The sequence below is a fragment of the Lissotriton helveticus genome, chromosome 3_2, assembly GCF_964261635.1.
Source record: "Lissotriton helveticus chromosome 3_2, aLisHel1.1, whole genome shotgun sequence".
Classification (NCBI taxonomy): Eukaryota; Metazoa; Chordata; class Amphibia; order Caudata; family Salamandridae; genus Lissotriton; species Lissotriton helveticus.
Window position 1 is genome coordinate 503,187,883 of NC_136062.1, and position 24,592 is coordinate 503,212,474.

Sequence of the window (24,592 nt, forward strand, 5' to 3'; positions counted from 1 at the left end):
GTCTCGTCCAGCAGGCCTCTGGGGTGTGGAGTACCTCAGGGTTCTTCACTGAGCCCTACCCTCTTCAATGCATATATGAGGCCGCTGGCCGGGATTGTTCGTCCGCATGGTATTAACATCATTTCTTATGCGGATGACACCCAGCTAGTGGTTTCTCTAGTGCAGAAGAGTGGTCTCCAATCACTGCCCAATTTGGCAGTGTGCTTGGAAGAGGTTAAGAGTTAGATGGTGAGGTCCTGTTTGAAGCTCAATGACGATAAGACTGAGCTCAAGCTCTTGGGCTCGGCAGCCCCCTCCACCTTGGAGCTGCTGTGGCCTATGAGCATGGGTGCAGCCCCTGCCCCCAGAGATAACATCAAAAGCCTGGAGGTATGGCTAGATAAGTCACTGACCTTCAACACACAGGCTACCAAGGTGGCGGCCACCTGCTTCGGCCTCCTTAGGGTGATAAAAAAAATCCTTCCCCTTCTTCCATTTGAGGCAAAGCAGATAGTCATACAGGGCCTCGTTCAATCTCTACACCAAGAAAAAGACTAGAATCACCTCAGATGTAATGAAAGGCCAAAAGGCAATACCAAAGTTAACAGTTCTATAATAAGTAAATAGAAATTAACTAGTATAACATACCATCAACGAAAGTTCAAAAGTGTTCAATTTTCCTCATTGAGTTCAGTAAGCTAATCGCTGTAGAGTATTCTAAAATACACAAGGGGGGTAAGAGAAAAGCCCCGGTCACATATAGGCTCTTCCGAAAATAAGGGGACTAGTATAAAAAGAGAGTATCGTGTAACTCACCATATTAATGTATAATAAGTCATGTAGCACGAATAAACAAAGTAGTATCAAATTCCGTAGGTTGCAAGTAGTAGAACAACACTCCACTCTGTAAGCAAATAAGTATCATATAACAGCTAGATAAACATCAGAATATAAGTCTCAATCGCCATCTGTAAAAATCGTAATCTTACCCGAGTCAAGGGTCGAAACAATTAGTCATCCAATTCACTAATAATCCGTCAATAAATCCAATATCTAAAATAGTAAATGATAAGTTCCTTAGTACCAGATTCCCAACATAATACTGGCAAAGAAATCAATACCAGCGCACACTACAAGAGAGAACTCACCGCATATCTGCTTAGAGTCGTCCTGAAAAGCTCCGCGTGCTACACAGGCGCCATCTTTCAATGGCAATTTATAGTAAATTACCGAGCACGCCATCTTTGAATGGCTAAAAAGTAACTCTATGTTCCAAAGCGCAGAATGATATAGCGTAATTATGCTGCATATATGCATTCGTCAAATTCACTGCATGTCTATTTGTAAGTCCTCGTGAGGTAAATAGCGTACTAAACGGACATCATCCCTCAAATGACAATAAAACGTAGAAGCTGATAAAGTAAAAACTGGACGCGCCATCTTTAAGTAACCAACATGTCGCGTAATGCACCAAGGCATAATGGTACCAAAATAATAAATAAATGTGCGCCATCATAGAGCGGTAAATAGTAACGCTCAAGTTATACTTAAGTGATGATAATCTATTATTTATCATCACAAAATACAAGAAACAAAGTATATACAGCTCAATACGTAACGAGTAGTATTATAGAAAATCTAAGGTCGCCATCTTGGAATAACCAAAATGTAGCCTGATGTACCAATGCATAATGGTACCACAAATAGTAATTAGATGCGCGCCATCGTAAAACGGTAAATAGTAACCCTAGGGATATACTTAAGTGATGATAATGGATTATTTATCATCCCAAGATACAAGAAACCAAGTATATACCGCTCAGTACATAACGAGTAATAATATAGTAGAAAGTCTAAAGCCATAATACCATAATAAGTATAATCATGTATAAGTGAGCAATTAGAATTCATAAAATACTGCGCGCTGGAAACGAGTATTTAAAGCTATTGTATACACCGTATTAGGTTAGTGAGTTATCACAGTATAAAGGATGTCCTTAATATTCCAAAAGTGCATATCTCCCCCGGGGGTAAAATAGTATAGAGGGAAAAGTTAGCGGAAAATCAGAAAGAGGGGAAGGATGAGTAGAAAGGCAAGGGAAAGGCATAGATAACAGTATACATATAGGATCAGTTTAGACTAACAGCAATCAGTAGCTCTGGATATACAGTGTGAAAGCTGTCACATAAACATGTACTCAAAATGATAACATTATTCATTGTTTTCAGTTTTAATCATTCCCTAGATAATATTCCATTTCTTGATCAATATTTAAACCCAGTTCTACTGCTTTAAGTTTCATAAGCCAAAGCACCTCTCTTCGTCTCAGTTGTAACTGTCTATTCCCACCTCTTGGGTTTCTTTCGATATGATCAATACCATGGTAACTAAACTTATGTTTCTCTTTCTCATTATGATGTCTAACAATGTGAGAAGCAATAGGATAACGGGTATCGCCTGTTTTTAATGCTCTGAAGTGTTCCATCATTCTTTCTTTCAGTTTCCTGATAGTGCTACCTACGTAAATTTGTTTACAGGAACACACTATAACGTAAACCACAAATGTAGTATCACAGTTAATGAACATATTTATGGAGTAATCACCGGTGTCATTGTAATTGAAAGTCTTGACTTTCGTTTTCGCCCATCTGCAGGAACTGCATTTACCACATTTGTGGAAACCTATTGTCCTTTCAGTAAGCCAATCAGGTTCTATTTTCTTTACCGGATAACTGGGACTAATAAAGTTAGACAAAGTGCGTCCCTTTCAAAAGTCAATCCTGGTCTGTTTCCAATATGGGACTCAAGGTCCTTATCCATACTCAAAAGATGCCAATGTCTATTAAGTATACTATACAGTTTGGCACTATCACTACTAAAATTAGTTATTAGGCGAATCCTTTCATCCCTGTTCTCACAGAGTTTTTTGTCTAAGGTTTTAGATCTTTTAAGTTTTTTAGCTCTTAATACAGCATTATCAACCACTTTATTCGGATAACCTCGTTTGAGAAATCTCCGTGACAAATCAGTGAGGTTTTTATCAAATTCATTGTCCATTGAGCAATTACGCCTTGCCCTCACCATTTCTCCATAGGGAATAGCATTTTTTTGACTAGCTGGGTGACAGCTACGGGCATGTAAAACAGCATTGCAGCTTGTAGGTTTTCGATACATTCGGCTGCAGATCTTACCCTCTTGAATATATAATTCGATGTCCAGAAATGTGATGCTATTAGTGTCATAATGAGTGGTAAACTCAAGGTTGAGTGAATTATCATTCAGGTAGTCAAAAAAGCCTTTAAGATCATCCACTGATCCAGTCCAAATTAAAAGGCAGTCGTCTATGTATCGCCCCCAATAGTAAATGTGTTGTATCCATTTTTTGCCTGATGGGCCCCAGATTTTCTCCGCCTCGAAACACCCCATGAAGAGGTTCGCGAAGGACGGAGCAAATCTGGAACCCATCGCAGTACCAAGACGCTGTCTGTACCATTTACTATCGAAGAGAAATACATTATTTTGCAACACCATTCTTGTCATCATTAGAATCATCTGATTATGATCAAAAAATTCAGCAGGCCTGTTACTGAGAAAGAAATCAATAGCACTAATACCAAGTTCGTGATCGATGTTGGTATAAAGTGATACCACATCTAATGTGACCAATATCATTCTGTCATCCCATGCTACATCATTCATTAAATTCAACACATGTTTAGAATCTTCAATAAATGACGGTAAATTCTTCACATACAACTGCAAAAAGGTATCAACATATTGGGATAAGCGTTCTGTAGGCCCCCCAATACCCGAAATTATGGGTCTTCCTGGTGGTTTGACCCTGGACTTGTGAATTTTGGGCAGTATGTACATGCACGGTGCTCTGGGTGTCACAACCTGTAAATAAAGGTACTCATCGTGATCCAATAACATCAAATCATACCAAGTTTTCAGTTGATCATTAATAGTTTTGGTTAGAGATAGCATAGGATTAGCAGATAATCTTTCATAGTATTTGTTGTTATTCAGTTGTGAGTAAACTTCATCATTATAATCAGTGGTATTAAGAATAACTACGTTCCCACCTTTATCTGCTTTTCGTATTATGATAGATGGGTTACTCATAAGTTCTTTAAGTGCAAGCCTTTCTCCAGGTAACAAGTTGTCATTATACCTCTTATTTTTCTCACGACATTTAGCATCAATAATCCTGTCAATATCAAAATTGACTGCTTTATAAAATGCCTCTATAGTACTGCCAGATGAGATTGTGGGTGTCCACTTGGATCTTTCTTTCAACCCACTACCTTCACTAAGAAATCTATCTATCTCAAGATCATCTAATAGTTTTTACAAAGTCACCGGGTCATCTTCCTTCTCAGTGAGGGATAATAATAATTGAGTCTCTTTAAGTTCTTGGATCGTAATGTTACTCAAAGGTTTTAATTTTTCATGTTTGCTTTTCTCTGGTACATTAGCAAAGTACTTTTTCAATTTAAGTCTCCTAACAAATTTAAACAAGTCAATTTTAGTTAGGTACCAATCTGCTTCAGTCATAGGACAGAAACCCATCCCTTTACAAAGTAAGCTATTCATATCATCAGATAATTCAATTGAAGACAAGTTCACAATTTCAATGTCCCCACAGTCATTTACATCATTTTCAATTATGGTTTCCAAGATCTCGTTCGCATCCCTACCCTTCCTCCTTGACCTCCTACCGCCTCTGCTGCCTCTCCTGGTTTTTGTACATTTGGTACCCGATTCCTTTCTGAATCCCTGTTTCCCCGACGTAACCTGCGCACCTCTACTAAAAAATTGTTCTCGGGTGTGGGGAGGGTAGCGGAATCAGGACTATCATCATTATCACTACTAGAGATATTACTAGAGCCAGGGTCACTATCACTGGCTGATGGGGTGCCACTCTTCTGTTTCCCTGTGGGTGATTTAACCATCAAGTAATCGTATTTCCTTGCGAAGGTATAGACACGACCAGAGCGATAATCTCGTTCGTCGCGTTTGATTTTTCTAGCCTTCCTTTGTTTGATGTCATTCTGTAAATCTGTAAGTTTTTCATCTAAAACAGTATAATTTTTAATAGTAGCCTCTGGCAAGTTCATCTCCTTAATTTCATCTTCAACCTTTTGAATCTCAATTAACAGTTTAGCTATTTTCCTCTCAGCATTTTCAATCAGAATGTTAATAAGATTTCTGGAACTTGCATTAAGTTCTTTTTCCCAAGTCAAATAAAGATCAGGCTCTAAGTCCTCATATGTAGGTATAATTTGGGATCTCAGCCCACGTGGAATCCTATTAAGTTTTAAGTATTGTCTTAAAGTCGCCGCATCCCACCATTTGTTTAGTTCTGTGAGTTTAAGGGATTCTAGCTTCACAAACTTGGCTCTGAGGCCTTCCTTCTTAGTCTCTTTAGCAGGTCCCATGGCGGCTCCTATTGTTCCACCCGCCGCATTCTAATCTCTGGACGCCCTGCAGTTTCATATCCCATAAATATTGTAAGTTGGAATTCTTGAAGTGCTACACCTTGGAATCTATAGAAGCATGATCCTTGGAAACTCTGGACCCTGTGTTTTGGAATGTCTGGATTCCTGTGTTTTGGAATCTCTGGATTCCTGTATCTTGGAATCACTGGATCCCTCTACTTTGTAATAACTAAAGGCCTGTGCCTTGAAATCTCTAAACAGCTACGCATTGGACTCATTTAAATCCTGCATCAAAGAGTCTCTAGGATTCTGCACATTGATTCTCTCGATCCCAGTACCGTTGAATCTTGGCCATTCTGGGGTACCCCACCCTTGGAGTCCCTGATGTCCTGCACCCCTGAGTCTCTGGGATCCTTCACCTTGGAAGTAATGAGGTCCTGCACCTTGGAGTCTCTTGGCTTCTTCATCTGGGAATATCTGAACACCTGCACCTTAAAGACTCTGAAGTCCTACATATTGGGTATTCTGGGGTATTGAACCTTGGAGTCTCTGACATCCTGCATCTTGGAGTCTCTGAGCTCCTGCATCTAGGAATATCTGAAGACCTTCACCTTAGAGAATCTGAAGTCCTTCACCTTGGGTATTCAAGGGTCCTGCACCTTGGAATGTCTGAGCGCCTGCCTCCTGGAAGCTTTTGGGTACTGCACCTTTGAGGTTATGACCTCCTGCACTTTAGACCCTGCTGCAGTTTCACATTTCAAGGCTTCAACCTTTGGTTTGGCTGCTTATAAATGGCTGCTTCTAACTCCTCCCTAAGATGGATCCTCATTATATCTTTTATTTCTTGTTTGAACTGCTCCCAGGTGCATTCTGTAAAGCATTGGAGGATTATTCCCTCTGTTAGGACCAACACTGCTTTCAGATGATTGAAAATGATTTGCACTGGATAGTCACAGCAGGGCAGCCCCAAAAGTGAAGTGGTGCCACAAGAAAGCAGATACAACCTTCTCCGATTCTTGCCGGTGTCTCCTTCACTGGCCTTTTCTCTCCCTCCCTCAACACTTGTCCCTCTTCTTGTCCCCTTGCTGTTCAACCACCTTTGTCGCTTCTTCCACCTCTCTTTCTCTTTTCACCTCCTCTCTCATTCTGAGTATTTCACTCTCTCCATCTCTGGAGCACATTCATATAATCGATGATTGGTTTGATGCTGACCCATGAGGATACTGTGGGTTGAAGGGAAGTTATTGACAGATGAAGAAACGTTCCTTACCACCAAAAGCAGATCTGAGGAGAGTGGGGTTTATGAAGACTGGAGGAGCCCTTAGAGGACCACAGAAATATTACTAAACAATGAGTAAAACAAAAAGTGGGCAAACATCGAAAAAGTATTCATAGGAATTAAGATCCACATTAAAGGATCTATGTTAGAAAGGCGAACCCGCGGGAGGCAGAAGGTGTCTGACTGATCACCCCTAGGTCTACCCCTCCTTCAGAGAAGGGACAGAGCGAGGTCGAGAGGCCTCCGACGGGAGGGCCCTCTCCTAGAATCGTACAGCAGAGTAACCACACCACTACAAATATACACCACACGTAGATAGAGTTTTCAATCTTTATCTGGCAATAAGTATCGTTTCAATATATACAGCAGATCCCGAGATCTGGAAAGTCTCGTGACAAAGGGGCAAGGTAGCGGGACAGTCTTATAGATGGTCGGTGGCAAGGAGACTCTACGCACAGCTCTCAATCCTCGAGCTGGGGAGTTCCGGGAGGTTGGGCCGCGGCAGTGCCAGCAGGCTCCGAGATTGTTCAGTGAGTGTGGACCGCGGCAGCACCAGCAGGTTCCAAGATGGTTCAGCGAGTGTGGACCGCGGCAGCGCCAGCAGGTTCCAAGATGGTTCAGCGAGTGGGGACCGCGGCAGCGCCAGCAGGTTCCAAGATGGTTCAGCGAGTGGGGACCGCGGCAGCACCAGCAGGTTCCAAGATGGTTCAGCGAGTGTGGACCGCGGCAGCGCCAGCAGGCTCCAAGAGGGTTACAGCAAAGATGGACCGCGGCAGCGCCAGCAGGTTCCCGGTAGAACAGCAAGGGGAGTTTGTTTCAGGGTCAGCCGCGATAGCATCAGCAGGGCTTCTCGACTCCGGGATACAACTGCCGTCCTACTCCGGGGCTGGCCCTGATATAGGTCTGGAGTCCTTTGATGTCCGGACCCTCCCGCCTGGGGGTCAGAGGTGCTGGGATGATGGTGTCCAGACACCCAGCAGGGGGGTGGAGCCAGAGCACAGGGAGGCCGGAGGGCGATTGAAACCAGGCATCCGGGGACGGTTGGAGAGCCATCGAAACTCCCCTCTCCTTGTCTCTGGTGGAGTGGCCACTCTACCACCCGGAGGGTTCTTGGTGCCTCGATGGCGGGCTCGCTGGGGCCGTGGCCGCAGCTGGTCTGGGACCACGTGTCTGTGACGTGATGGGCCCAAGATGGCGTCGGGCCTGGAATGAGGGTCCGGGGTGGGCACCGGACGGGTAATGCTGGGGCGGCCCGAGGGTGCCGTGTCAGTGGTTGTGGGCCACCGGGTGGCGGATCTGGTGGTTTGGAGGGCGTGCAGAGGTGTGCCCGAGGCCGACCCGGGCTCGATGGAGGGCCGATGTCGTCTGGGGCCCGCCATGCGGGAGGGGGAGGACCACGCCACGAGGCCGGGTCCAACAATCTAAATCTAACAATGAGTGGGACAGACTAGAACGACCATTGGATATATTAATACCTGTATTTTGAACAATGTATGACATCGTTAAATAGACACAAGTAAGAGCCCAGTTCTGTGCTTATTGTTCTAGTGTATGTAGGACATTTAATTGAACTGCTACTTTCACAAGCCCAGAACAATCTCTTTGAGTGTCCTTCCTTCATGTGCATCTATTTGAGACTGAATGTTACTGATGTAATCCATGCCCATTTTTTGTTGTCTCATTTTTCAGCGAGTCTCGCACTCCAATCACTTCTCATTTTTGTTAACTTTTTGGTTATTTTGATAATTTAATGTGCAATGCAATACACGTGTTAGGTGATCATATCACCATAAAAGTAGAGGTGTGCTTTAAATTTTAATGACTGCTCTAAAACCTTTCCCTTCGGAAACACTTAGTGTTAATCCCAAGTGGGTGAAACATTTTTCGGCACTGCCTCCTAAACATAAAGAATCTGTGCGTAATGCACCATGATGAATTAACCTCTGAATGTGAAACAATAGGCCTCGACACCATGGGGAATATTCACAAGAATGTGTGATAACTACTGCAAGACTAATGTAACATCCTATTGCTGGAAAATAACTCGGTGTCAGCATGGAATTCACAACAAGGGGGTAGCATGTGCTGGACACCAAATAACGCGTCACATGTCCACGTGAAAATCAACGCCACGCCTCAAAAACGCGATACACGAACACAAAAAAACATGCGATGAGGCAAATCGCGGGACAAAAATCAGAGAAAACCAGCCTGCAAATCCCACGCGGCTTGCGGGAAAATGCACTATAAAAGAAAGAAAATAAAAAATAAAATGAACCAATTCTAACTACGTAGCACTATGGATGCACCCGGACCGAGTGCAGAGGACAAGCCGAACCCCACAAGCCCAACGGAGGACCAGCATCGAAACCCTGTTTACGGGGAGGGGCAAGTAGAAGAGGAAGACGGATCATCATCATGGAGGTCATAGGACATCATCAACAACTGTTCAACACCTCCACTGCGGCATTGGCAACACAAACGGCAATATGGAGGCCATCGTCACCAACGTCAATGCAGTCGGAGTATCGAGGAGGTCACTGGAGGAGGTCAAGAGGTGCTGGCATGAAGTGCATAGCCTAACCAAGGAGAAGCTCTCCGCCAACAGGAACACAGCAACTGCGACTGGAGGTGGGAGTCCTGCGCCACAGGAGGAGCTGAGTGAGCTGGAGGAAATGGTGGCCACAGTCAGCAGTGTGGAGACGGTGGGAAGAATTGGGGGCCTGGAAACAGCACGATGCGACCTGACCCAACAGCAACAGGGTGAATAACTACCAGGGACGGGGGGACGGAGGAGAGGGGCACAATGGCACACATGCACAATTATGTGTAGCACATTGCACACCCACAATGATCATGGAACATGTAACTGATAGCCTTGGCACACTGCAGCACACATAGAAACGCTAACTGTCATCAAATAGCCAGCTCCACCAAAACTGTGACAATGTACATTGGCATGCAGCCTGAATGTAAACATCTGCAAATCCCCAACATACATGTGTAACTCTGTTAACCATCATCTCACCTTTCACATTGCAGAGGGACAAACAACAGCTCCTGCAGGGGACACCATACCTCACATCATTGATGACGAAGAGGACAACCGGCACATATGTCAAGACACTCCTCCACAGGATAATGGACAGCCTCTGCACCCCATCCCCAGGAGCAGGGCAGGCCTGCTGCCCTGAGGTGAGCCCACCACTTGCACAGACCACACAGCGGGAAACACACACCACCACAGCTGTCTCCCCGGGCCCCCTGACCAATACATTGAGTTCCAACATTGTGTGTGGGCTTGCCAGGTGGAGTTGGTTGAACAGCTGCGGGTGGGTTTCGAATTTGTGGCAGCCAAACTCAATGCCATAAGTGGGTGTCTCAGTCCCATCAGGGACAACATACAGTCCCTATCGGACACCCCCTGCACGCACCATGCTCCACCACAGAACTTGGCTAACCTCTCTGGGGCCATGAATCTACGACAAGAACTGTCTGGTCAGACAGGCACCAGTGATCAGAGCACAGAGTTGGCACAGATGCGAAGGCCAATGGAGACCATGGAGCAGATGCAGGTTGGAAGTATGTCTGCCATGGCTGGACACCAGCGAGTAGTATCTGGGAACTTCAATGCCCTGCAGTACTTCATCTTACCATTGCTGCCACTGAGCCGGTCCAGGATGACTGCAGCGAGAACATCGACACACACAGCTCCGACCCTTGATGTGGCCGTGGCACACAGTGATGCTGCCTCATCACCTTCGCAGTCGGTTGTGTCAGTGGCACACAGTGATGCATCCATCACCCCACCACACACACCAGACACATCGGACACAGAACCCGTATCAGTAGAGAAAGAAGGGGATGGAAATTACTGTGTGAGGAAGGAGGCAGTAGCATCCATCACCACCATATGCCCTGTCCCGACATTCACCCGGACCCTTACACGGACTCCAATCTCATCACTGCTGGCCAATTACACAACTATACTGCTGTGAACTGCACTCTCCCACTTCCTAGTCACTTCTCAATCCCCAAAGGACTCTGGTTGGCCCACCACTGGGCTTCCATGTGAAGTGGGCTTGGATGGCCATGTACAGCTCCAGCTCCGTCAATCACCAGAATGTAAATAAAACATTCTGAATCACACAGATGTGTCATTACAATGTTCACTCACGTATGGAAGTATGGCTGTGTTGGACTTGGCCCGCAGGGCTGGTTCACCCCTGAACTTTTTGCCTTATGTGTGACCCTGTGTCAGTGATTTTTGGGTCTCTGCGCACTTTCCCCTGGGTCCCAGAGTGAAAGTGCGTGCGTGTAGCATGGCTGGCCTGCCCTCCCATAGGAATGCATGGGGAATGTGTGTGTCCCTGGTAGTTCCTGATGCGTGGGGAGTGCAGGCTCGAGTTTAGTATGTGTAAACTCGTGAGAGTGAATGCTGCGAGATGGTGTCTGCGGCATGTATGTGTCTAGAAGGGAAGTGCTACTTCTGGACATTGAGATATGTGTGCATGTGCTGTGAGGGTGCTGGAGCGTGATTGGCTGGAGCTGGCTGGCATGCCAGGCTCCAGGAAGTCTGGATGGGTCTGCCCGGTGGTGAGTGGGAGATTAGCATGAGTGATGTGTGGGAGGAGTGTACCTGTGTCCTGGATGGGCTGGGTTTTCCCCACACAATGCTGGCTCTGCCCCCCTGTGGTGTGTCTAACGACCCTAGCCTCCCCAGTGAAAGAAATGGGAGGTTGGGCCATCAAGAGTGCTCCAAAGCCAGCTGTAACTGGTTTTCCCCCCACCCTGCACCTTGAAACAAAGGATTTGTTACTATAAGAAGGGGCTGTGTCCCCTTAGAAAATGTTCTGCTTTTGGATCCTGCCAGAGGGGGCTGTTGCTGCTGCTGGGGCCAGGAGGACCGCCACTTGGGGTGTCTCCCTGCCTGGAGACCCAGTGTGCTGGCTCTGGCCCAGCCTTGCCCCCCCCTGCCTGCCTCCAGCCCCTGCTGGAGCTTGTGCTGTGCCTGCAGCACTGAGAGCGCTGCTCTCTGCCCTTCAGCGCTGGGGAGCGGCCCCAGAGGAAGTCAGGCGGATTGCTACCTGACGAGGCCAGGCGGGAGACTGAGGAAGCAGCCGGCCGCGTCACAGCCCGGCCGCGCTGGGATTGGCCCAGGCGGTCGAACCCCCCCCGCCGCGTCATCGGAGGAGCGGAGGGACAAGAGACGTGAAGGAAAGAGCTCCGCCGTCCCCGAGGGGAGAGGAGTCCCGCGCTGCGGCGAAGACACCCGGTGAGTGGCCGAGAAGGGAGAGGGGTGCCGGGACACATTGTCGGTGTCCGCCCCTCCCCCGTAGCGCGACCTCGCGCCTGTAGTTGTTGAGAGCCTGAGAGGCTCTAGGCGGCCAGTATCTCCCGAGTCCCCCGAGAGGGACTCCAGCGAAAGGGGGCATTTCTGGGCAATTCGAGTCCCCAAGAGGGAGACTCCAATCCGAGCCAGAGAGGCTCTCAGCCCCACTTATGTTAGAGCCCAGAGAGGCTCTTGCTGCCAGTTGTCTTCCTGAGTCCCCGGAGAGGGGACTCCACCATAACGGCCGCATTCTCTGTCGAGGCAGGAGAGGCTCGTGGGGCAATTTGTGATTTGCGAGCCCAGAGAGGCTCTGAGGGTGCCATTCCCTCGTTCTGGAGGCCAGTGAGGCTCCAGCCCTTTTTGCGTTGCGAGCCCCAGAGAGGCTTGAGTGCCCATTCTGTTGAAGAGCCTGAGAAAGGCTCAGGAGGGCCAGTTCGTGTTCTAGAGCCCAGAGAGGCTCCGCAGTGCCACAGTGGTGGTTTTTGAGCCAGAGAGGCTCCAACGTTGCCCTAACTTTCCCTGCACCAGTTGCCCAGCACTTTGTGGGCAACTGCTACGTTTAGGCCCCTGACATTGGGACACAGGGACTGTCACAGGTGGTGACTGATCTAAGTTTTGCGCAATGTTATTGCTACACCTCTGAATGTTAATGCATCATGTGTGTTGTTTTTACACCCCTACAGGTAGTGTGACATGTAGGTGGTTGTTTTTCTCCCTAGTACAGGTGGTGCTAGTGAGGTCCTGTTACCAGTGATTACTGGTTGTATGCTCTATTTTTATATTGTGTGCTACACTGATTTTACTTTCTAAAGTGCTATTTCTGAAAGTATTATTTCTAAAAGTGCTGATACCCCTGACAGTGGTCCAAGTGGCCCTGTCCTGTGCAATATCCCTTGTAAATTCCGCCCGTGCCTGTTGGCACAGTGTAACAAGATGTGTGTTTTATCTGATGTATATTTATTATAATACAAAGGCTATTTTTATATAACCTTGTGTGGAGTTTTCCTTTGTGGTGGGCCTTTGGTTGTTGTTGCTGGGGTGCGTGCGCAAATACTTAGCCTACATCGCCTCCAAGTTTAGCCTTGCTGCTCGCGCCACGTTACCTAGAGGGTGAGTAGGGGTTATCTTGGCGTGTAACTCCCTTGCCCTGACTTGGGAGTGGTGGTCTCTGACTGACTTTGGCGAAAGCCCTGGCCAGCCAGGGATCCCATTTCCAACAGGCTGGATGTAGGGACAATGATTGCACATGAAGGTGCACCCTTGTTACTGACATTTATGCGCATGTGTATCTCTGAGCACATGGCAAATCAACAACAATCTCACGAACCCCCAAAGTAGGCCCACGTCCATGTAATGAATCCGGCTATGTGTAGGAGTGACCAAATCGGTAGCAGGCCAGGAGTGGTGTCCCACATCACATGTGACAACAGAACTTCACGACGCATACCTACTTACACACATCTGTGTGGACATATTCTGTTGTGATATATGACATTGCTCCACATGGTCGGAGGTTGTACACCATACTCACATCGCTGAAGTCACGTAAGTGCACATGTCGGCCAGCACCTATCCCAAAACAATGTTTTGCTCACAGAGGTTGAGCTTGCATAAGGGACCCCCCGCCCCATTGCACATGTGTCAGTCAGTTCCTTCCTATGTAGGGACGATGCTCATTGTGGCACATGAGTGGACAATCTAATCAACACACCTCACAGTTAGACACTAGCGGAGTGGCATAGACTTTATTTGGATGTGCGTGTCAGTGTGGACGAGGCAACGGCCACAACATGCAGGGACATGCTTAAGACACTTGCACGCAGCATGGGTACATGTTGAGGTTCAGGAAATGGTGGTGCAAAAATGTACAACAATCATCACGGATGGCAACGCTCCCAGCCCACCTTGCCTTGCTGGATGAGTCATGTGTTGTTTGGCATCTGCCCATTGCCCCATGTGAGGGGGCACGACTCACTGCCCATGGGATCTGCATAGTGCTCTGCTACCAAAGTGCTCCGATTGTCTGCTCTGCTGACGCGGCGGCCATCTTAGGGAGGGATCTCCCAGGTTGCTGAGCAGGGTGTAGTCTAGTTGCAGAAGCGCAAGGCCCTCGGCGCTAGTATTTAACCAGGGATTTTCATTGCTCGCGAGACACGCTTACTCTCCTGAGGCGGAAGCCGGGAGACACACACTGACACTGCTCACTCTCAACTGCTCTGAAGTTCGTTTTTTAAAAATTGTTATTTCTTATGTTACTGCATTATTTAAGCCTTGGAGGCATTTTTAAACTGTCCTGCACTTTACTGACTGTGCCGAGTGAGGGCTCAGTCCAGCCTCGATCTCAGGAGGCAAGTACAAAAACGCGGCGGCCATCTTAGGGAGGGATCTCCCAGGTTGCTGAGCAGGGTGTAGTCTAGTTGCAGAAGCGCAAGGCCCTCGGCGCTAGTATTTAACCTTACGTACTCTCTCCGCGCAGCGGACGCGCTTTGCGGATGCGCCAACATCGCGCCAAAGGAGTGCCTAAGGAAAGCCAGTCTGTGCCAGTCCGGGCCAGAACGGGGCCAGGGGCCACGATGCTTTCCTCCACAAGACAGGTTAGACCGGCGATTATATATATACCGTAATGAGTTGTTGGATCTGAAACCTCCTGTGCCCACCAATTGTATTATGTTGGGTAGCCACATTTGCGCCCCCACTTTGTGCACTGGATGTAAATATAATCTCCTCCCTGAAATATTATATGGCACGGAGGGCTGCGCTGATAAATACCGTTTGGCTTTACTTAACTGTCGCTCCTTACCTAAACATGCGACTGAGCTCGCTATGTTGGTGGAGGAACGAGATTTAGACGTACTCTTCCTCACAGAAACTTGGACAAATGACTGCTCTCAACCGGATATTGTTCGGGCTCTACCTCCCAATTACGCCCTACATAGAGTAGACCGTCTTCATGATCGGGGGGTGGGATTGCCATTATCTATAGGAATATCTTTGGATGTCGATTTGAAAATCTTTCCATCTCTGGGGCTGAAAGCTTTAAATTTGCCATTTCCTTTTCTCCCATTAACACCTTTTCGGGAATTCTGCTCTATAGACCTCCTGGCCCTTATGGTCAATTCTGTGAAGATCTTGCCTGCGTAGCTAGTAATTACTGTACCATCCACCCTAATTTTACCATCTTGGGAGATTTCAACATCCATGCAGAGGAAGTTGATGCACCGGCCTCTATTAAATTGAGCACCGGTCTTGAAGTTCTCCACCTGAAACAACTAGTCACGGACCCAACACACTCAGCAGGACATATTATTGATCATTGCTATACCAATGTCGAGCTCCTGAGTTATGATAATGCGATCAGGATCCTGTAGTCCGATCACTTATTAATATTGTTCTCTATGCCCTCGCAGAACTTACCTGAACCTGCTAAACGCATAAAAAAATTCTGTCGGATCTGGTCCAAACTACCTATTGATACTTGGGATGCCAAAACTGAAGAACACATGACCCGAAATTCCCTCTGATCCTTTACAAGCTGGTATGTCCCTCAATCTGTGGCAGGAGACCTCTTTGAATTTTGCCCTACCAAAGACAGAATTATCTCATAGAAGTGGCAAGAACAAGAAAGCCTGGTACACGCCTGACCTGAAAGTACTAAAACTTGCATGCAAGCGACAGGAAAGACAGTGGAGGAAGCATTACTCCGAAAGTGACAAGGCCAAATACAAACTTGCCCTGAAAAAATATAAGGATGAGATTAAAATCACCCAATCGAATTACTATCAGACTAAGATTAGTGTGGCTGCCAATTCCCCAAAAGAAATCTTTAAAATTTTTAAAGCTTTGGTCACTACTCCTGCCCCACCTGAAGATTCAGGATTGGCTCAGGTACGTTGTGAGGAATTGGCTAAATTCTTCCTCAATAAAGTAGACACCATATACTCTTCCTTCCAGAGTTTGCCCACTGGACCCCCTTTGGTCCTTCATAATGACCTAATTCTACTCAATGAGTTTTGTCCGATAGACCTCCCCACAACTCAGTGTCTTTTAAAGAACCTAAAATCAGGCTCCCCGAACGACCCCGCACCCCCCATAATACTTAACCTGGTATCTGATACGGTGGCCCCAGTCATCCAAGAGGTGATCAACGCCTCTCTGACTTCAGGCCAGGTACCACTAACCTGGAAGCAGACTAAAGTCAAGGCCCTGTTAAAAAAAAGCAATCTTAACCCCGAGGATTGGGCCAACTATCGCCCTATCTCTCTTCTGCCCACTGTCAGTAAACTGACTGAGAAGTACGTCAATTCTTTATTGGCTACCTTCTTGGAGGATAATAATCTCTTCCATACTACACAGACAGGGTTTAGGAGAAATCAAGGCACTGAAACTGCATTGATCACAGTGACTGAGGAAGCAAGGAAGATCGTTGACAGTGGGAATCATGCGGCCATATTATTATTAGATCTTAGCGCGGCCTTTGATACCGTGAACCACTCCATTCTACTTCATAGGCTGGAGGAAGTTGGTGTCTCAGGCCACGCTCTACAGTGGCTGCACTCCTTTCTGTCTAACAGGACCTTTGTAGTCTTTGAAAATGATGCTTCCTCTTCCCAAATGTGTCTTAACTGCGGTGTACCCCAGGGCTCATCCCTCAGCCCTACCTTATTTAATATCTATATGAGGCCTTTGGCTGAGGTGGTGCTCCCCTGGGGTGTACAACTTGTTACATACGCAGTTGACACGCAATTGATCATCTCACTATCTACCCAGGAGGCTCCTTTTGAGAGACTTTCCAGCTGCCTCAATAAAGTCCGGGAACGGATGGATGAATCCTTCCTGAAACTAAACGGGTCAAAAACGGAGGTGATGATGTTGGGTTATAAGGCTCCAACTACAGTGGAGGGCTGGTGGCCAGACAAGCTGGGTCAACCTCCCAAGCCGAAGACCCAAATTAAGAGCCTTGGGGTATGGATGGACCCTGCTCTTAATTTCTCAGTTCACGCCCGTAAGGTAGCTGCCACATGCTACGCACTTATCTATCTTAGAATGGAAAGTAACCATCTTAGTTTCAGGAAGTCACTGAAAACCCTCCTGTTTGTCTGATCCTGTTGAGTGAGCGTTGTCTCAGCGCTGGGATGCCTTCGGGTAGCCATGCGCGGTATAAATACGTAATCATTCATTCATTAATTCATTGTTCAGGTGAAAGGGTCCGACAGGTTCACATGTCGTGCTACATTGCCATGTGTGTGTTCTCCCCCAGCAATGTGCCCGAATTGGCAACGTACGGCCAATGAACCGTGTTGCCCCGACCATGGATCTGCATCACCTTGCATAGGTGCGTGTACACACGCGTTGTGCCACGCACATGCATCCAGAGTCTGGATGATGGCAGACATGTCCTCTGTTGTGGTGGGATATGTGAGCAATCCCCACGATGCAACAGGTTGTTTGGACATGTGCTGTGGGTAACAATCGGATGTGGCTGCAAGAACATAGTTACTCATCCATGAATGCCCGCACAGCTTCATGTGCAATGTGTTCTAATAGTACGTCGTTCTTGTGTTCAAGGAACACCAGGATGAGCTAATCCATTAACTGGTCCGGGCAGGTGTGCTCAGCCCATGTCGTTTCACCAATCCGCAACACAGCCCAATAGGGGAGTGCCTCTATGTGGTCACTGCACACGAGGAATTGTGCAATCTCCCATGCACAACTGCCAATACATACACAGTATGTCAAGGCATCCCATGCATGGCTGTCTCAGTTACACTCCTGTTTGTGTTCCAACAGGGGACGCACACTCAAGTCCTAGTCCAATTCATCTACGGTTGTGTTGGATAGGCAGACATCGAATGTGCATGTTCAGCAGTGGAACTAGGGCTGGACGCAGGTGACGTAGGCAATGCGGAAGCTGAGCCGGTAACTGATCCCCAGCACTGCCAGTGGCACTGCGTCCAGTAAAGGCAGCATACATGCTCGGTAGTGTTCCACGTGACGGGGTTTGTGCATGTGCCCGGTATGGCCTGCCATTGCCTTGGTGCGTCTCGTGGAACCGGCACTCTTCTGTGCTTCAGCAGTTGTGTGGAGGATATTCCACAGCTCTGGGCTATGATTCAAATGTGTGTTCAACATTAAGCTGAATGGGTTGCTGTTTCCGTGAGAGTCAAGTGCATCCCATGTGGGGGTATCTCTGGCTGGGGCTTCTGTGTGTGGTGTGTGGATGAGTCGGATAGTTTATTTGCACTATGCGTAGTGTGGGAGTCATCCACATCTGCCATGGCATCTCTCTCAGGGTGTTCCAGGCGCATTCTGGACCAAGATCAGAGGTGCAGGTGTCCTCCCTCCTTCTGCATTGGAACAATGGAGCTTTCATCCCTGTTATTTGTCTGAATACTACTTGTGTTATCGGAATGTGATGTGGCTTTGGCGCTGGTATTGGGACACGGCCTTTGACTCATGGTGTACAGATGGGGATGCACACACACATGTTTGCATGAGGAGCCAGGTGCCCTGCAAGGCCTTGCGCTGCTTGTGCAATCTCACTCCGTCTCTCTCCCGCGCTTTCTCTCTCTCTTTCATTTGTTGGGCGCATGGCACACCTTCTTCTCTTTGATTTAGTGATCCAGGCTTTGTCCTACGGATTGTCCAGTGAGGACCCGCTAGGTCACATCCAAATGGTTGTTTTGGCATTCGTTTGTATGGTGTTTTGTGTTGGTGATAGCATTGCTGTATGACTGAATCTCCATTTTCTGGCCACGCATGTATGTTGATTTTCCTGCTTGTGCGACACCAGGCAGAATATTTGTTTTGGGATTCGTGGTGTTGGTGTGCAGTTTCTTGGTCCGGGGTTGGGGGTGGGCCCGGGGGAGGGGTGTTATGGGCCTGGGTGTGGTGTCAGTCGGTGTAGTGGCCCTCTTGGGTGTCCGTGCTGCATGTTCATTTGCTCCATGGCATCTGTTTGTCTTCAGGTGTGGCTCTAGGCTGTGCTTCCTTTTGTGGTCCGACTTTGAACCAGGTCAGAGCAGGTGTTAATTTCCTGCTGCTAACGCGCCTTATTGCATGTTTTGTGATCTTATCGCCAATCAGGCTGGTCGTTGTGAATGTTGAGGTGTGGTGTTGTCGCAGTTTTTTGTACGGGAACGCCTACTCTGCATCTCATTATCGATAGTTGCGGGGGTCCTCTGTGGTGATTTTTTTTGCGGCTGCTATCACGGGAAAACTGGTGATATCAGCTGTTTGCACCAGCTTGTGAATGGTGGGGTAAATTTATCAAGACTATGGCTGCGTTAAAGTGCCATTAATACGGCGACAGCTCCTTGGGAATATGCCACCAAGTGTATTATAATATTGTAAATAGGCAACTGTAGACCATTGCCTCAGTTTGAACAACTGAAGTATAAGCCTCTCTACTATAGGTGTCATGATCTCAGAATTAGTTCCTTTCATTCAGTTGCTAATTCCACAGAAAACTTTAAAAAAGTGTGCCCACTTTAATTTTTATCAGTAATTTTACTCTGGGTACTGTGCCACTCAGGGTAAGACAGGCACAAGCAAAACCTTACCTATGCTCCTTAAACTAAGGTATACAACTAGAGTTGTCACCCTCTAGGCGCTACACAGGCTCCTTTCTAAAGGATGAGACAGGTTTAGGAGAGGATGTGTTTTCTAAACAACTCCAACGAAGTTTCAAAGCACTAAGGGGACATCTGAGGACTGGCAGGGGCATCGAAAGTACTGAAAGAGGTTTTAAGTACTCTGTGGTTGTGGGAAACTTGAGGTCGTTTCTGTGGACAAAGGCGCTTTTTGTGGACGCGTGAGAGTTTCCCTGAGTTCATGGGTTATTTCCATAAGACTAGGAGTTTCCGGAGTCCATTAGTTGTTTTTTTGAGAACTCAACTAATGTTTCGTAGAACGAAAAAGAGTGCGTAAAGACTGTGGATGTTTTGGGAACAAGTTGGTGGTGTTGGCGGGGGGGGGGTAACACTGTCTGGAGCTTTTGAAAGACATGAGAGTACCTAAATAGTTACATACATATGATAATTGCATAAGGTAGTGTTGCTTTGGCAGCAGGGTGGGTTTGTGTGAGTTCAGTACTGATGTCCACACAGCAGCCAGACCAGCTCCTTACACACTGAGACGAGGACAATAAACCAACCTTACCTGTCCAGGGTGCTTCTAACATCCTGCAAAACAGAAGAAAGGCAGAAGGGCATCAGTTTCCATAGTTCATTTTACATTCTGGCAGCAGTTTAGGTTCAATATAAGTTGGGATATTCAAGTTAAGGTAAACACATGCAAGTAGCTCACCCAGGAGACACCAGGGTTCTGATCTCACACCCCATCACACACAGTCTGTGGCATTCGGATCACATGACTCAGCACAGGTTGTGAAATCCCAAATTTGCCCAGAAGGCAGCAGAGCTTTTACAATATGAATGAGAACAGATGACAAAACAGACTGTGATTGTCTGAATGTGCAATGTACTATAGTCTTAAAATGTCTGCAATCAGATTGCATGATCTGCTAAAACTCATACATTACCAGCAATTAGTGAGGATATATTAGAGAAACAACTAGTATCTATACTTAAAGAACAAAATGCCAACATACTTCTCACGCTCGTGTATGCAATCGAATGTTCTCCTGTAAATAAACAAGTATTTTGGATAAAGCTCAGGATAAGATCTTTAAGTCTCTTGTTTCTGTTAGACAAAGATTACCCAAGCAAGCGGCACGACTAGAACTGGGTATAACCAGTACCTTGGAAAAAGCACTTGTGTCTCCTCTGCAATCACCTTGCCCATCATTCCCTCCTGGCATGCAGGGTCACCTCTGAGGCTCACACCAGTCTTGGCTCTTCATCTGGACAGACACTCCTACAGTGGCCCCCTCTGGCATTTGGGGTCATCGCAGCAAGGCAGTATGGGCTTGGCGCTCCCCTCACAGGCCTCAATGCACGGCTCAATACAGGGCAACACTCTACTGGCATGCAAGGGTCACCAATTCTCTCCTGCACACGGGCAACACACTGATCAGTGCACAGCCATCCCCTCACACTTCATCCTGGGAGTCCTCCTGCTAGGGCTCCCCACTGGACCTCTCTCCCTCCTGTCTTCTCCTCTTTCTCCCAGGGCACATGTTTTGGCGAGCCAGAAGGCTCTGGTGCTCCAGGCTGCAGGGCACGTGGTCGTGGCTTCCCTGAGTGATGTCCCCTCACCCAGACCGGAGACTAACAAGCCTTGCCCCCCCAGGCCTGGTCACGGGAAAACGTCATGCATAGTTTCCACTCCTCATATAGTCTGTCTGGTTGCTGGCAGATAACAAACTTTGAGCTCTCACCCGCCCTGTCATATTAACCATTTCCAAACACTAAATGTGTTTGAGGTGTTATGTTTGCGTTCTGATTCCTTTGAAGTGTATCATTTGTTCTCTCTTCTTCCTCTTGAAAGGCAACAGGAGAGACTCCAAATCTGTCCCACCACAATACAGGCCATGTCATTGACTGAAGTTGATGCCTGATGTCAGCCACAGTGATATGTGCTTCAAAATGTAGATCCCGGGCTCTCAGTCCTAATCTGTATGATTCCCTCATCAATTCCATCTCCTTCCTGACATGTGTCCAGACCCTTTCCTTGTCACCTATCACTGAATCAGAGAGCACCCTTTTCAAATGTACAGGGGGAGTCTCTCTACCTCACTCACATCTCCAGTGTGATCACAGGCAAACAGCAGTACAAACATCTGTCTGGGGGGATTCCTCTCCTCCTCATGTCTTCACCAGACAGGCCTGGGCTTCCCAAAATGAAACCCAGGGTACTCCATGTAATGTACCATTACAGGCACACTTGCACTCCGTGACATACACACCACACATACTGTCCAATACCATCACCTCCATGTATTGTGCCACCCTCACGCACATAATCCAGCACACACAACTACTCTGCATGCACTGACCAGGGCTGTATCCTTTTTATATTGTGCCCTGGTTTGCAAAAATACACACGGCCAGCACACACACTCAACATGCGCATTCTGCACAACACGTCACCCTTCATGTATTGTAGGCACACATACACTTAGCACACACTCTCATTGTGCACGGCCTGCACAGCACTACATCTCTTATGTAATATACTCCTTGCATTCGTACATACACTCAGTGCATGCATTAATCATGCATGTACGGCACAGCATTGCTCTATCCATGTACTAAGGTCCTGCACCTTTGTGACTCTGCAGTCCTGCACCTTGGGTGTTCTGGGGTACTGCACCTTGGAATGTCTTAAGACCTGTGGGGTGAAAAGGATCTGTTCACTCCTACTTCTCACTACAAGGTGTGCTGCCACCACCGCGCTTGATCTGCTAAACTCTTAGCGAAAGAGGTAGCATTCGACCACTATGAGGGTAATACTTTGGGCACGCCTCCCAGTTAAACAATACTGCAATCCCTGAGACAGACCTTTCTCATGGTGCACACCCACGATCCGTGTTTGCCTATGACAACAAAATTCAGCATTAGTAATACAGGTGCGCGCTAACGCGGGGGGACATGTTCTTCAACATGCAGAGGATGTTTCGTCCCAACAGCCTCTGTCAATATATTATGTTCTCTGTAAAAAAAGTGGACTTTGCTCTGAATTATTTCAGTTTGAAGAACAAATTATGAAATGAATGGACTGACCTAAAAACTCTTTAAGGCCATCTGTGACCCTCTGAGTAGGGTCGCATGACGCCCCATAGTCTGATATCCTACATTTGGTGACAGGAGAGCACATTCTAATCTTTTGATTGGAGCCACATGACCCAGCCCACCATAGTGTTTACACTGTGTCAGGCTTTCAGTATTAAAGGAGGTCGCTCCATTCTGGACCTGTATGGACATGTCCTCGGCCTGCAGAACAGAGCGATGGCTGTTAGTTGAAATTGTCTGTATGTTCAGGTTGTCATAGTACAGGAGGTCCCTGTAAATTAACCCTCTCTGTTGATCAAGCATGTTCTGCCCTACACTCAAGGCCTCACACACTGTATGATTGTAACACTTCTGTACTGTCTTGCATTTACCAACCAGTGTCTCACCTTCAAGAGGTCCAATGCTGCTTCCTGGCATTTCTTCTCTAGATCTGTTATCAGGGCTTCCAGAGTGGCGATTTGATTGGACAGTTTGCAGATATTTGCATTTTCTGCCATGCTCAGAGTCTTCTCCATCTCCTCCAGCCTCTCATACATGGCCTGCTCCTTCTCTCTCAGGAGCTGGTGCAGCTCTTTCATCTCAGTCACAATGTTCTGCTTCTCCATCATCACCTCATTCTGTCGCATCAAAGAAAGGAGGGTTAGATTCATGGAAACTTTCAATATAGAGTGTGCAGGCTGGGAGGCGGTGGGAGACGGGGAACCTAGGCATTCTGGCAGAAACCGAAACTAGGACTGGTGCCATGTATGGGGGCATGGTTGTGCCAAGCAAGAAAATGGTGTTGTTTGCAGCTGCACACTCTTGCTTTCTGTTCTTCCATTGTCTTTGTTCTCTGTTCCCACAAAAATAGCCACTCACTGCGCTTTGCTGTGTCCACCCACCTCCGCCACAGACTGTGCACTGCACAGCAACACACACCCCAGACCCCCACTGAGCTGTGTAATTCCCAAGCACATAGACACCCTACTGAGCTGAACACTGCTCCGCCACAGAGTCCCTACAGCCCTCCAATGAACTGTGTACTACCATCCCGCACAGCCCTTCACTGACTTGAGCACTGCTCGCCCACACAGCCTTCGACTGAGCTGTGCACTGCACCACACCTACATTCCCAATGGGCATTAACCAGGAACGACATACAATTAAAGAGAGTCCTAGCATTGATGGATGGAGCTTCAAGGCTCGGTTAAAAAGTATATAATGGGGTTGAGGACAACCCTGACAGTAGTTCAGGCCGTCCTCAAGCCATACATATTTCCAAGCCGGAGGACTGCTTGTCCTTTTATTGCTGTATATTAATCAAAGCTCTGCATATTATCTATCAACCGTTTCACCCAAGAGAGCCCATCCCTTCCTTCTCTCTCAAGATACTCATGAATGGCGATGGTTCAAGCAAGACTCTTGATTATGGATCCATTGAATTTGATGATAATGTTGTGTTTCAGGAAGTTGATAGGAGTTAAGAGACTAATGAGAATTGATTTGCAATCATAGATTTACCAAGACTGTTAACCATGGGAGTGTATCACAATCCTGCGGCTCCCTGACTGTGGTGCAACAAGCAGACGTGTGTTTATTTCTCCTTGTTTTTTCCTCTTTCTAGTGTTTGTTTTTGTACAGGAAGGCCCTACTCTTGCCCGTCTCCCTGTTTACTTCCCCTCAGTGACCCCCCTGGTTCAATGGTCCCCTCCACTCTGTTGAGTTAGGGGTAGCGTGACTCAAGCTTGGGTGCGGTTTGTGTGTGCTCCTAGTTCAAGGCTCCCAGTCTTTGTCTTACCATTCCTCAGAAGAGCCACTGCTTTCGAGTATTTCTGGTGGCATCTCTAAAGGTATCTGCCCGATGGCGCCAGGCACAGCCCAATTCAGGCA

General features: G+C 47.3%; 1 protein-coding gene across 2 annotated transcripts in view; it reads right to left on the reverse strand.

Annotated features, from left to right (window-relative positions):
- The window catches only part of LOC144826118 (uncharacterized), a 146,884-nt gene that overhangs the window by 18,985 nt on the left and 103,307 nt on the right, over positions 1-24,592 (reverse strand). For both annotated transcript variants that reach the window (XM_078684519.1, XM_078684520.1), the window contains 2 exons: positions 23,110-23,340; positions 20,190-20,212 (listed from right to left, as the gene is read on the reverse strand). In XM_078684519.1, the coding sequence (XP_078540645.1) occupies positions 20,190-20,212; positions 23,110-23,340 (254 nt within the window). The remainder of the gene's footprint in view (positions 1-20,189; positions 20,213-23,109; positions 23,341-24,592) is intronic.